This window comes from Aphelocoma coerulescens, chromosome 10 (genome assembly GCF_041296385.1).
Source record: "Aphelocoma coerulescens isolate FSJ_1873_10779 chromosome 10, UR_Acoe_1.0, whole genome shotgun sequence".
Lineage (NCBI taxonomy): Eukaryota > Metazoa > Chordata > Aves > Passeriformes > Corvidae > Aphelocoma > Aphelocoma coerulescens.
In genome coordinates, this window is record NC_091024.1 from 11,983,037 (window position 1) to 11,997,995 (window position 14,959).

Genomic DNA, 14,959 nt, shown 5'->3' on the forward strand with positions numbered 1-14,959 from the left:
GGTAATTTAATCTTCTGGTTCAGGTATTCTTTCCAGGGGTGCACTGTATCTATTTAGCTTTAATCTAAACTCTAATTGATTAATAACCATTCCATGCAATGCTGGTGGTGTGAGCTAATTAGCTACTTGGTATGTGTCTCATTGCTTTTCCATTATAAATACTTCAAAATAAGGCTGTAATTTCCACAAGACATTCCAGTGCAGGAATGATGGTGTGCATTGATTCCTGCGTGTGGGGAGAGCACTTTGCTGTCAGCTCTGCGTCTGACAGGCCAGCCCCAAATGCAGGGATCGTCATTCACTCCCTGCCAGGTCTCAGTGCCTCAGGAGTTGATGGACAATGGGATATTTTTCCCCTTTGTGCAGTGTCAGGGTGAGAAAAAGGAAGTGAAAGTCCAAGCGGATAGATACCTTTGGAAGCAATCCCTGTCCTTTCTGTTAACTTCAGGAATGTTGGGGGCTTTTGTTTTGTATGGGAATTCTGTTTGTCTGAAACAATCCTGTTAAAAACCTTTTTACTTGAGCATTTGAGGGAAGAGCTTCAGTGTCCATGCATATCACAGAATCCTGGAATGGTTTGGGTTGGAAGGGACCTTAAAGCCTATCCAGTCCCATCCCCACACCTTCCACTATCCCAGGCTGCTCCAAGCCTTGTCCAACCTGGCCTTGGATACTTCCAGGGATCCAGGGGCAGCCACAGCTTCTCTGGGCACCCTGTGATAGGGCCTCACCACCGTGTTCAGACTTGGATTTGTGTTCTCCGTTGATTACTGATACTTTGCAAAGTCTGAAATGATTTGTAGAATATTTGCCCCAGATGGTTTGAGCATCCTTCTCGCTGCTGCCAGCAGTGTGGGTTTCCTCAAGTGTCCAATGTGTAGGTTCCCTGGTTTGTTTTCCACTGGCAGATCCTACTGCAGACGCTCAGAACCTGGCATTCAGCCAGCATTTCAGCATCTCCTGCTTGCTTTTTCCCATCAGATTACTCATGGGATAGGGATAAAGAACTTTTGAATTTACTCTGCCGCCCTCCCCCACAAGGATGAACTGATGACCTGATGTGGGGTTTGGAATAATTCTCTGCCTGCTTGAAATAGAACCTACTGGAAGAGAAAGAAAATGTGTGTGCGAGAGAGAATTTGTCTAATTCAAGGTTCCGATCCTTCTGGGATGACAGTCATTACCTAAAACTGGGCAAAGCACATCCTTGGGTGAGATTGCCCCTAGCTGTTCCCAAGTCCAGCTGGGAAGGTTTGCTATAGTTTTCCGTCCCTTTGAGAAGTGATGGTTGATTGGAGAAGCAATAATTGGAGAGAGCCTCAGGGCAGGGAGTTGCCCAGCAGGGCACTGGAACAGGCATTCTGTACCCAAATATTTCTTTGGGTGGGTGGGTAGCACACAACTAATGTGAAGAACGGATGAGGAAATAAAATCTGCTAACTCTGATTTGTAAGGTCAGGAACAGGAGGGAATAGATGTTACCTCCTTCCACTTGAGTGCGGCTCTGGCCCGGGATTCACGTGGATGCTGGCTGCTTGCTGGGCTGGATTCATGGAATGCAGGATTTATCCATCTGCACCCTTCTCACCAGCACCTGTTGAGCGTGGCTGGCTGAATCCCAGGATCACTGACATTGGAAAAGCCCTCCAAGATCATGGAGTCCAACCTTTGATCAGCACCTTGTCACCAGCCCAGGCCCTGAGTGCCACGTCCAGCCCTTCCTTGGGCATTGCTGATGTGAGACAAAGAGACATTTGTTCATTTGCTGTGGAGCTGTTGAATTTGATCCACATTTTATTAGTCACCCTCACTGCCAAGTGGAGAAAGCATCGAGATGGGATGGGTTTGTGTCCAAGCCAGCCAGGAAAGCTCCTTGTTCTGGAAATGTGTGCTGGTGGGTGAATGTGCACTGAGCTCTCTGCCGTGGTTAACCACCATTTGAAGTGATTCTATGGCTTTTTTATTTTTGGAGGAAAAGCTGTCCACTCTGGCCTTGGTGGAATGTATGCAAGTTGCCTTATTACTGTGCTTCTCTGTTGTTTTTTAATAGGATCTCTTAAAGAGGAGAATTTAGGTTGTTTGTCAAGTGAAGCTGCAGCTCTCACTTAATTCTCCCATTTCCAGCCCCCAGAGCCCAGACGTTGCTAATTGGTTGTTTTTTAAGCACATTTTCTAAAAGTAACTCCTAACACACAGATAAGATCTCTTTTGTGTGGTGAAGTGTGTTTACTGTGAGTAACAAGGACCAGAATTTGCCAGATTATTATGGAAGGGACATGAGATAGTTAAGTAACATCTTAAAAAATGTGTCTTGTTACAGCAAATGTCATTCCTAATTGCTTTAGCTGTGTAGTCGTTCCAAAAAACATTTTAACTGGCTTAGGGGCCTTCACTTACCTGTAAGGGGAATGAAGCTTTTTTTTTCCAATTGAAAGGATTAAAGAGGCTGTGAGCTCTCCTCCTCTTTAAAATCAGTCCAAATGGCAGAAGGATCATCATCCTGCAGTTTATTTGCTGTGCTTCAGCTCTCAGTGATACGAACACAGCACTGAAAGTTGGATCAGAGCCAGAGGAATTAGAATTTTTACCTGCAGCCTCCTGGAAGGAAGAGGCACAGATCAGTCATTATCCCTCAGAGCCAGGAGAATTCCAGACTCCAGGTACCATCAGAGCTTCCAGTGCCTCTACTGAGGCTTCTCTGGATGGAGGTCTCAGTTTAATTTCTTGATTTCTGGACTCTACCACCAGGATTTCTCCCAGCAGCAGAATTTCCCCCTCAGGGATTGAGTCCATGTACCCCAACCAGCATTTGTTCTCCTGACCTGCACTTACCATGAATTTCCTTTGGCTGTGAGTGATCCTGGTGCCTTGGACATGGAGCCAGACCTTGCAACCGAGCTGCCTGAAATCTTTAGGGTGCCTGCAGTTCAAGGTACAGCCATTAAACAATTAAACAATTCAGTGCACAAGAAAGCTGGGTTGGAAACAAGAAAGTTTTGCTTGGCAAGTATTTCTCCTTTTTCTCTATCAGTGAGCTGATCTCTTGCTCCGTGCAATTGCTGTTACGGTTTATATGAAAGTCACGCTTTTACTGTCTTCTGTGTTTATTATTTTTTGAAATGTACTTTGTGGGAGGAAGTTCAACAAAACACTATATTCTCAACTCAGCTTTGAGCTCTCTGACTTCCGGCCCTGCAGCTTTTCATTGTGCAAGAAGGGGGTGAAATATTAGCTCTGTGCTGGAGCTGCACTGGAATTACAGGGCACTTGGGGTTCTTCTTTTGGATTTGCGTGTGCTGGGCCTCAAGTTCAGCTTTCCACAGTCAAGAGGGTTTCTTTAAAGTCTGAGAGAGCTTTAACCAACTGGGTAACTCCTGTGCTAAAAACAAGGAGTGTCATTTATTGAGGCTCTCTTCAGCTGATTGCTCAATCTCCTCATGCGTAGAGCTGAGGTCACTGAGATTCCAGGCCCCGGCAGTATGTGGATGTACCAAGATTCCAGGCCCTGACAGGATGTGGATGTTTTCAGGCACGGCTGCTCTGCTGTGAATGGAGCTGGGAAGCCACTTGGCTTCCACGGAACCATAGAGAATATAAAATATCCTGAGTTAAGAGGAGCAGGGAACAGAATCCATCTCCTGGCCCTGCGCAGGACATCCCAACAATCCCGCGCTGTGCCTGAGGAAAGAAACTTTCTTGTTGAGAGGAAAACTTCTCCAGAACTGTGATCTATGCAGGGAGGTGGCAGTGCTGACTTGGTGCTGCTCCTTTGAAGTGTCTGACTTGGTGCTTTTAGGAATAAAAGTTAAAATACTGAGGCATGAAAGCAGCATTTGAGTTGTGGGACATAATTCAGGTGTCTGAAGGAATCGAGGGGCTGAACTTGAGTAAGGGGGATCCAGTGATGTTCCTTCGCTCTGGAGAAATGATGGATATGGAGTGGAGATCCACGGCCCTAGGAGGGTGAGAGGAGAGTTGGAATCCATCCACAGAGGTGGGTTGGGAGAGTGGAGACTTTGGGCATGGAATGTTGGCATGGAAGTGTCCCCTAATCTTCCTGCAGGTCTTCAGAAATGCTCTGCCATGAGTGATTTAAAGAATAATCAAACATAAGTGTCTGTCCAATTGCACATAATTTCCAGCTGATCTGTTCTGTATTCTGTTTATACAACATATCAGAAAGAGTTATAAAATACATAATATTTATGGATTAATTGTAGCCCTTGGAGTATTTCCAGGCTATTTTCATATATATATTTAGGCACAATTTCAAATAAGCTCCTTCACATCTCTTTACTCCCTTCTTTTCCCACCCCCAGGGTGGCTCTGCCTGTTCCTCCTGAGGATTAACTGTGAGTTGAACAGAATCTAAAAATGATTTGAAGGGATAAATGCAGCAGCTGACCAGAGCCAGGGTTCAGTTTTTCATCTGTTCTAAGGTGGAGGACGTGGTCCTGTCACTTCACTTTTCTCAGGCTGCTTGTGGCGCAGTTGTGACCTGTGGAGGTGGGTGAAGAGCTCATCAAGGAAAGAAGGATTTGGGTGTTTACTAAAATGCTTCCCCTCAAGTAGTTTTGGAGTGTTTTGAAAGGTTGAGGATGCAGCATCCGTTGTGATAAGTGATGGAAATGAAGTGGAATGGCCAAGGTGTGACAAAAAGCAGTGGGAATTTGGGATTTCTCTTGGTGCTGGACATGGCTCCTGATCCCCACAGCTTGTGCAGGACATGGCTGAGGGATGTCAGATATTGGATATTGGGGTGCAGAGCCCTCCTTCAGCATGGGCTGGCATGGCTTTAGTTATGGCTGAGAAGCTTTTCCAGGGCGAGGGTGGCTCCAGGAGGGATCTGGCTGCGCCCAGCCCCATCCTGCTCACTGCAGCTGCATTTAAGGGCAGCAGTAAGTGCAGGGAATGGTAGGTGGTGGTTTGAAAGCACTGCTGGTTCCAGAAGATGACAGAGCTTGGGGCTGAGAGGTTGTGGTTCAGAGGCAGGAAGTGTTGATGTGTAAATAAACACTTGGTTACCCCGGAACTCCAGAAACTGAGGTGGCTTAAAAGGCCTCGTGGTGCAGCCTGAGATGAGACCCCCCATTAAGGTGGATCCTCTCAGCATTTTTCTCTCACAGACCCACTTGGATCGTGCTTCCCTACAGCCATTAGAGCTCAAACCCAGCCTTGGCTCCTGCTTCCAAACACAGCTGGATAAATGAGCCCTGGGCAGAGCGATCCAGGAGGCTCCGGACAGCCGGAGCGATGAGGAGCCGTGCTGTGGTGTTGTGTTACGGATTTCCTGCCTTCTGCTGCCCTGGAGCAGGGCTCAAAGCCTCTCTGCATTTTAACATTTTCAAAGCTCCATGTTTTCTGTGCCCTCCTCTAAGCACAGTCATTTTTCTGGTTGGGAGGCAGGGATTAAATTTTCAGCAGTGATATTTGATAGAGGACTGAGCATAAATCGATGCGATGCCTTCTGTTGTTTAAAGGAAAAGCAAAATGAGGCATCTCACCTGTCTGGGGAGGAAAAGCAAGAACTGGGGAATATCCTGAGTTGGGAAGGACCCAGCAGGATTATCCAGTCCAGCTCCTGGTCCTGCACAGACACCCCAAAATCCCACCCTGTGCATCCATGGGAGCGTTGTCCCATATTCCTGGAGCTCGTGCAGCCTCGGGGCCGTGCCCATTCCCTGGGGAGCCTGGTCAGTGCCCAGCACCCCTGGGGGAAAAACCTTTCCCTGAACTCCATCCCAAACCCCTCACTCAGCTTGCCTTGTCCTGTGCCTGGTCACAGAGAGCAGAGCTGCCCCTCATGAGGAAGTCCCAGACAGCTATTCCGTATTTCTGGTTAATATTTTGACAAATGTAGCTAATCCAGACTGTTAGGTTAGTGAATAACCAATTAGGCATCCCATGTTTTTCTTACAGCATGCAGCAAAAATTTCTGCTGCTCATACTCTTCCTTAACACAACTGGTTTTGCCTTTGGAAATCAACACAATTATTGGGAATCATTGGGAAAGGGCCCATTCAGTGGTATCTTAGGTAACAACTGTGGTGTAAAGTGCAAACTTAATTTCAGTCCAAGCCTCTCTCTAATATATTCCCTCCAGTACTTAATAAGCTGCACTGGGTGATAATGGTGGGAAGATGAACCTCAGTTTATTGGTCAGCTGCGTTAGGAAGCATCAGCACCTCCTCTCTGTGATCCCAGAAAATTCATGAAAGATTTGAGGGTGTTTGTGCCTGAATGGAAATTCAGAGAGTGGCTTTTTCTCAAGACAGCAAGAGGTATTTTACTGCAGAAAGATTGTGTGGCTATTTTTAGCCCTGGGTACTGGTGAGGTGGAACAGAATATTTTTAGAGCTGTAGAAAATGCAGCCACTCAAGATGGGTTCTTTTTTTTCACTCTGGTGCTGGAGGGGTTTTCCAAAATAAAGAGCAGAATTAGTAGAAAATGCCTTTTCTGTGTTATTTTTGTTTATTAAATAGGTGATCTATTGATTGTGTGTATATACATGTATTGTACTATGTGTATATATGCACCTATATGTACAGTGTGTCTATATATATATATTCCTATAGGATTTTAAGTGTTTTGGCCCTGTGGATGCCATATATTGAAACAGTTTTCCCTTAAATTTTGAAAACTTTTTACCTCAGTAAAATGTTTTAAGAAAATCCTCAACCAGCAAGGCACAATTGTGTCCCTCAGTTAATCTGTATCAACCCCAGGTGCTGTTTGGATCATTACTGGAGTGAGGTAAGCCTGGAGTAATTCAGGAAATGGTGGTGAGAGCGAATTAGGAAAAGAAGAGCTTGGGAAAAGAAACTCTGTAACTTTTTAGGCATTTTGCACTCTTGACTCTTCCAAGCTCTTTTCCATTCAGAGACAGCTAAAGAAAGTGTTTTCATATTTAATAAATCATAGTTATGGAAAAGAAACAACAAACCCAACCCCCAGAAAAACATTCCTGGCATCTTTCTGAAGAATGTTCATATTAACTCTGTTGTCCTGGCTTGATTCCAGCTTTATTGGATTATAAATTCTATTTTCATCCACTTGGTTTTCAATTGCAGATCTATTTTTACCTTTCTTTTGTTAAGTAATAATGGTTGTTTGCAGGGCATGGTTGTGTTTGTAGCCATCAGAATGATTTTATTGTCTAAGACGATATAGTTGCATGTTTCTGGTTCTAATCATCCTCCAGAACTTTAAATTATGTGCTTAACTTGCCAGGATCTGTTTGGTGTTTTAAACACAGCAGATACACCAGATGAATTAATAGAAATCTGTCAGCTTTTCTGCGCTCTGAAATTCCAGATTTCCAGTGTCTCTGCCTTGGAAAATCTCAAGTCTTTGGGAATAGAGGAGTTGGAGCCAGAGATAAAGATGGACGCTCCGTGTTTCATGGAGAAGCTGCTAAATGAGCTCTGTTTCTTGTGGTTTGGTGGGATTTTCATGCATCATTTGTAGGCTAAGCAGATCTAGAAGGACTAGATATGGGCATAAAAAGCTGATAAGGGAGAAGATTAGAGAAAGCCACAAAGAAAAACCAGACTTCATCTCCCTTTTAATGCGACTACACATCCAAGGGGCAGAGTGGTATCCTCAGAGTAGCTGAGGAGCCTGACCATAACTCAGTTGTAGTTTAATGTAGCTTCTGGTCTGTCTTCCTCTGCCTGTTCTGCTCAGTCTGTCAAGAGTTTTGAAATATTTTGATTGCCTTTTGGAGCATCTTTGCCTAATTAACAGGTTTTTTTCTTTCCTCTTTGCAATTTGGCCGTGCTCCCGTGGTAATCACAGCAAGGGCTGTACACAAAACAACGTATGGAGAGCTTGGGGGTGGCAGTGCTGCTTTCCAGGGAACCAGAGCTCTGGAATCAGGGATCCAGCAGCTCCCAGGCTTTGCTCCCAGTCAGTAAAACAAGGGCACAGCACAGAGTTCCAGGAGGGTTTGGGTTGGAAGGGACCTGAAGTCCCGTCCCACCCCTACCATGGGCAGGGACACCTTCCACTATCCCAGGCTGCTCCAAGCCCCAGTGTCCAACTTGGCCTTGGAAACTTCCAGGAAGCCAGGGGCAGCCACAGCTTCTCTGGGAATTCCAGCCCAGCCCTTCACCACCCTCCCAGCCAGGAATTCCTTCCCAGTATCCCATCTAACCCTGCCCTCCTTCAGTTAAACCCATTACCCCTTGTCCTGTCACTCCTTGCCCTTGCAAAGTCTCCTCTTGGAGGATGCAGCATTAATTGCACAAAAGACACTGAAAAGACAAAAAAACCCCCAAATCTCAAGAAGAAATGTCCAAGGGGTTTTTTTTATTTCATTTTTGATTCAAACAGAAGCTGTTTTCTGTCCTGGCATGTACCATGAGAAGAGCTGGAATGGGGAAAGCTCCCGTGGCAGCACTCAGGGATCTCCTTCTACATTTTCTCCCAATTAAATGTATAAATACTTTAATTCGACCAGTACAACAGCTGGATATTGGGAGAAATTTCTTTCCTGGGAGAGTGGTTAAGTATTGAAACAGCTTCCCCAGGGAAGTGTGGAATCACTAACCCTGGAAGGGCTCAAAAATCAAGTTTTGATTTAGTTGACGAGGTGGTGTTCAGTCAAAGTTGGACCTGGCAATCTTGGGGGTCTTTTCCAACCTTAAAAATTCAGTGATCCTGTGAATATGGAAGTTCAAATCCCTCTTTTCTTACCACTGTTTAGTAAAAATAAATTTTCTATCAACATGAGCATGGGAAAAAGGATTGAATGTGAACCTCTGGACCAAACTGTGTTGCACTTTTCCTGCTGCACGCACTTCCAGTTCCTCCTGTTTGCCCATTTCCCTGCTGCATTCCCTAAACTGGAGCTGCTGCAGAACCAAACCAAGCACAAAGATGGGCAGGGGAAAGGGAAAAGCGTGGGAAATGCAGGGTTAGAATTTTGGTAGCTGCTGGTTGACTTCTCTGGATAATTAAGCTTTAAATGGAGGTGGCATTAGTTAAATGCTCAGCAGTTTTTAATTAATAAAGTGCTGGAGTTCACACCAAAAGTTCCCAAAAAACCTTCCAGGACTTTTCTAATAAAGCCAAAGTTGACAATTTCCAGGCTAAGGAAAATATTACCTGGGAGAAAAATCAACCCAGCAGATAAAACTATGGAAAACTTGGAAATAATAACTGGAATTCCCTCAGTTCTCTGCAGTGCATTAGCTTCGCTCACTCAACTTTTTTTAATTAGAGTTTGTAATGGTGATCTTTCCATTTATAGCTAAAAACAGGTGTCAAATTCTATCGAGGAGCACGTGTGAAAGCAGCTTTTCATTGTTAATTGTACACATTGTGTTTGTATTTCCTGCAGACATTGTGCTTGCTGGGCTGGCTGGGAGGAAATGTATGCATTTCAAAATACAAGTTCTTTATAAAACTTCATGCCTTTCCAAAGATTCCAAGCAGCAACTTTCTGTTCCCCATTCCTGCTCATCCAGCTTGGGAGCAGCAGCGAGTAATGGAATAAATGGAAGGATTTTGCAGCACTGTCAGGCAGGATGGATAGAGATGTAATTTTGGGAGGTTGCTGCTGGTAATATTTATACTCAGGCAGTGCCTTCGCTATTGTTGGTTCCAGCCCACCACACGCTGTTTGGAACAAAATCTCTCAAGTCTCACCCTGAAGTGTTCACTCTGCTGTCACTCAGGGATGAGTCAAGAAGTGCATGATAGTAAACCAAAAAAGGGTAAATTTGTCGAGTGTTGAGTGCACTGGAAGTTTATTCAGAACCCTATAAAGTTATTAAGAATAATGAGATTGAGTGAGAAGCTGCTTGCAGGGTGCACTCGGGTGTGTGTTGGTGAGTGTGCGGAGTCATTCTCTGGGGAGATGATGCTGATGAATCTCTGGATTCATTGCTGCAGTGGCCCTGTGAAGGGCTGAGTTTTAGCTAAAAGCACCATTTTAGAGATATTTAACGTTAATTTCCAGCAGGAGCATTTACTCTTGAGCAGTGTTTGGTTCAGCAGAGGGGAAAGGCTTCAAAATCAGATTTTATAGTTGCAGATCTCACGAGTTCTTGGCTTATTACAGATATATTTGGTGCCTTTCAGTCCATAAAATACTGAACTGAACTGTGAGATGTCCCACATGTGCTTCAGCCCCTCTGTGAACTTCTACAGGCCAAGCCATGATCTGCTGCAGTGAGGGAAATAAAAAAGTGATTGATGAGAAGTCCCAAGATACATTTTTTTTTAATATCAGAGCACATTTGACATTAAATTACAGTGATAAAAAGCCTTGATTTGCCTCAGCTCTGCTGTTATCTTCATCCCTATTTTAATGTACACTTTATAGGCATATAAAGTTTGTTCATTGTATTTTTATTTACAGGAGGCTTTCAGTGGCAACTTCCTCATTGGCTCTAAAGCTGTTCAGAGAAGCAGATGTGCCTCACACTGCTGGGCTGGCCATAAAAACGTGTGTTAGAAATGTAGACACTTTCTTTAATTATTGACTGATTGTCTTGGCTGGTTTTGATGCTCTCTGTTCTCCTGCAGCCTCAGATAACAGTCAGAGATTTCGAGAAACCTGCTTTGCCTTCGCGCTGACGCCACAGCAAGTGCAGCAGATCAGCAGTTCCATGTGAGTGAGCTCCAGCAGCCTTTAAATCCTGATAAACCACCCAAAGGAGCCAGCTTTCCATACCCCTAACTTGGAAATAGGAGGGGGGTGTTTCCTCTTTTCCCCTTTGTATGGGGAGCAAAAGAGTGATGAGGAGAGAATTCAGCACCGCCAGTGAGTTTTGGGTGGGTTTCTCTGGCCTGAAGTTCTCTGCAAATCAGAATTCTGTTTCCTGCAGCCCTTCATTGCCACCATCTTCTCTGTTAATTCACTATAAAGGTGGTACTTTACCCTTCAGAACTTTATAGTTTACCAAAAAAAAGGAAATTATGTAGGTCAGATGAGGATTTATTTGTTTACCTTGAAAAATAAAAACTGTTCCTTTGAGCTTGTCTTGGGAGTGGTGGTTTGAGCACAAGTATCAAAGTCTGGTGTACATTATACATACACCTGAAAGTGTGTATTCTACACTTTTTTGGGGTAAAAAAGAAGTGCTTTCCATAAATTGAACTTCCAGCAAACTCTTAAGGAATCTCTATTGCAATATTGAGGGATCTCTTGTGGAAACAGGATGTTTTAACCCACGTTCTCTTGTTTCCAGGGATATTTCTGGGACCAAATGTGACTTCACAGTACAGGTCCAGCTAAGGTAGGTATTTTATTGCGTGTGCTGCTGTTGGATTTTAGGATTCAGATCCTGCCCAGCAGGTTGGGAATTCCTGGATGGAGAAGAGCCTCATCCTGGTTGATTTTCTTGTCAGCGAATCCTCCTTCCTGTAACTCCACGTTTGCATTCCATGTGCCTGGGCCTGAAGAATCCATGAGCAGGGAGGGTTGTTTTTCCTAGCAGGGATGCCAAGCTCAGCATTCCATGGGCATCCCGAGGTCTGCTTCTTTAGGCACTTTGGGAATCACAGCCTGGTTAATTTGGGGGTTTTGGCAGGTATATCACAAATTGATGAAATCCTCTCTCTCAGCTGGGTGGGGTGGGAGGGACCAAGGGCTGAGGAGGGAATCAGGGAAAACAGGGCCAGAAGGCAGCTCCTCCTCTTTGGGAGCAGCAGGTTGGTTATCCAGCCCCTGATGGGATATGGACATGGACGGGGCAGGTCCCTGGAAGGAATCCAGGGGAGCTGAGAGGCTCTTGCTGCTCCTTGGAATGCCCATTGTCCGTGAGCTGGGCTGGGAGCAGGAAGGGTGGGTCCTGCTGGGGATCCAGCAGCAAAAGCGCCTCTTTGAACTTCAGTAAATAAACTCAACATCAGAGGCCTGAGGAGTCCGTGGCTGTGCTCAGCAGCTGCCTGGTTTGCTAGAACTGCAGCTGGGACAGTGGAAAATGTCACTTGTGACACCTTGGTCTGACCGTGGAGAGGTCAGGCTGGAGAAAAGGCAAAAAAGAAATTGGGATTGTCTGTTGTGACAGGAACCTGCCTATGGGAACGAGTCAGGCTGAGGAATTCAAGGAATCTGAGGAGGAACCTACAGCCTTCTTGAATGAACCTCTGTCATTTTGGGGGGCTTTCCTGCTTAATTGACATCATTTGAGACTGTGCTCAGCAAGACTTGTCATGATTTCATAGCTCAGTGGAAGAACAATTCCTTGCAGGAAAAGACGATCTTTAAATCACTTTAAAAGTGAAAGATGATAGCAGCTCTTTGCTTTTAGGTTTTGTTTATCAGAAACCAGTTGTCCACAAGAAGATCACTTCCCACCCAATCTATGTGTGAAAGTAAATGGGAAACCATGCAGCCTTCCAGTAAGTAAGATGTTCTTTCAATACACATTTTGGGATGCACTATTAGGAATTATCTGTCAGAAATTAGCCTGAAAATTTATCCCTACCTTTATTTTCACATTCTGGAGCACTGGAATGGAAAGATCAAGGAAACTGTTTTAGCCAGTAGGTCCAGAAGATGAATTCCCAAAAGACGTGACCGGAAATTTTGGTGTTTGCCCAACAGCAGCTGCCAGTCTTGGGCAGCACAGGGGCTGGGCTGGGCAGTGTGAGCCAGGCAGGCTCCAGTGCAGGAGCTGGATATTAGGAAGAATTCCTTCCCTGGGAGAGTGGTTAAGGATTGAAACCTGGAAGGGTTCAAAAGCGACTTCGGATTTACTTGACAAGGTGGTGTTCAGTCAAAACTTGGACCTGAGGATTTTGAGGCCTTTTCCAGCCTTAATGATTCAGTGATTTTATGAAGATGGAAGTTGAAAACTCCCTTTTTGAGATCACATATTAAGTAAAAATAAGTCTTAAACTAACATGAGCAGAGGAAAAAAAGGATTGCATTTTAGAACCTCTGGTCCAAAGTTTAGGGGTTTTTTTGTTTAGTTTTGCTGAGACAGGAGAGGTGGCAAAGTTGCCTTCAATATTCTGTGGGCAGGGTTAGAATTTTGGATTTCTGTCAGGAGAAAGATCTTGTAAAATAGTTGGTATTTTATTGTCTGATCCTTCTCTCTTTGAATTAAACATGCAGCCTGGTGTATTGGGTTGTGGTGGGAGGGGCAGGAGGCAAAAACTCCATTGAATTCTTTTTCTTGAGAGATGAAATCTTTTGGTTTTTAGGGCTATCTGCCACCAACCAAAAATGGTGTTGAACCAAAGCGCCCCAGCCGACCAATCAACATTACCTCACTCGTCCGCTTGTCCACCACGGTCCCCAACACCATCGTCGTGTCCTGGACTGCAGAGATTGGCAGAGTGAGTGATTCTGGGGTCTCTTGTATGTCTTTGAGAGATGAGCAGGTTTAACTGTGCAGGAGATCCTTGCTGGGATAGCCACAGAGTGTCCTTGTTCAGCTGGAATTCCATGGTGCCGGGCGGTCGGGACATGCTCCCTCAGATCCCTCGCGTGCTCCCTCAGATCCCCCCTGACATTTGGGGTGGGATCTCTCCCTCCTCACTCCCCCCTCCCCCCCCCAAATCTTTGTGGCTCAGGGAGAGCCCAGATAAAGAGATCAAGGCATCCTCTAAACCTTTTGTTTGTTGATTTGGCCAAACTTCAGACTTTGAAGCTCTTCCTGACTTCAGGGGCTTGACAAACCTTGGCTTGGACTTGCAAGGAGCGGGTGACGTTGAGTACAGAGTGGCGCATTAGAGCTGTGAGTGTGGGCACAGAACAGCACAACCCAGCTGATTTCATTGGCCTTTCCTACATTTCTCCTCTCCCAGCTGCTCTCCTCATCCTTCGGATATAAAACCTCATGTTTTTATCACTTTTTTGTGTCTGGGGGGAGAACGTTACAACCGGTGTTAGAAAATTGCTGATGTTCCACTGGACTAATTAAATCTGGAACATGCTGCAAAAAGTGACTTCAATAAATCAGCCCATGAATTAGTGAGCTGCTTTCAGTGCTGGCAGCAAAGCTGCTGGATGGGCATTCCAGAGGCACCGTGTGCTGCTGCCACTGCCCCCATCCTGTTTTTAGAAGTCCCCAGAATTGTCCTGAGGTGAAACTTTGTCCAAGAATTTGTCAGCATGCAAAGCCCAGGATTCCTGAACCAGCGTGGAAAAATGCTTACACTCCAGTCAGGCACAATAGGCAGTTATAAAACACCAGGATGGTATTTCATGATGGATTTCTTGTGGAGCGGAAAACAATCTCCATTCAGATTATGGGATAAAGGATGGCTGAGTGATTTTTGTAAAAAATCCTCTTTTATCTAATGAGAACTGCAGGTACCAGAAATAAGCAGTTACAAATCAGCCTGCTTTGGTTGACACTGCTGACGTGTCTCCATGCAGGTGGATGGATCCTGGATGCTACTCTGAGGGATTCAGAATTCAGGATTTAGGGACAAGAAGAGCCCCAGGTTTGAGTTAGTCCCTTGGGAACTGGCTGGTTTTTAGGTTTCACAGATAAATCGGTTATAAAGAACATTTTGGGTAACTTCTGGCATAAGTAAGCATTAGATCCCAGAAATGTCCAAAGCCAGGTGGGATGGGCTTGGAGCAGCCTGGTCTGTAGGTGTCCCTGCCTATGGCAGGGGTGGAATGGAGTGAGCTTTAAGATCCCTTCCAATTCTGTAAGATACAATCCTTCTTAAACTGATTCTTCGAGACTTTGACAGTGAAATGTGAGGAATTATTTTTTATTTGGCTGTGCCTGTGCAGCACAAAATTTGAGTTCTCCTCTCCCCCTTCCCTCAAGAATCACTTGCATGTCCCAACTGGTGCTCCCTACCTTTGCTGGAGTCCTCATTGTGATTTTTACACAATCTGTTTCAAGAGCCTTCTGTACAGGATGCCTCAGGCAAGTTCCTGCCTTTGTAGATTCAAGCTGTCGGTAAATAATTTCACAACGTTAATTAGCATTTTTCTAACTTCGCTCCTAATTGAGGCATTAAACAAACAAGTTAAAG

At 45.0% G+C, this 14,959-nt stretch overlaps 1 protein-coding gene across 1 annotated transcript in view; it reads left to right on the top strand.

Annotated features, from left to right (window-relative positions):
• The window catches only part of PIAS1 (protein inhibitor of activated STAT 1), a 51,248-nt gene that overhangs the window by 22,814 nt on the left and 13,475 nt on the right, over positions 1–14,959 (top strand). The window contains 4 exon segments of the mRNA XM_069026244.1: positions 10,535–10,619; positions 11,200–11,247; positions 12,265–12,355; positions 13,163–13,297. Coding sequence (XP_068882345.1) covers positions 10,535–10,619; positions 11,200–11,247; positions 12,265–12,355; positions 13,163–13,297 — 359 coding nt within the window.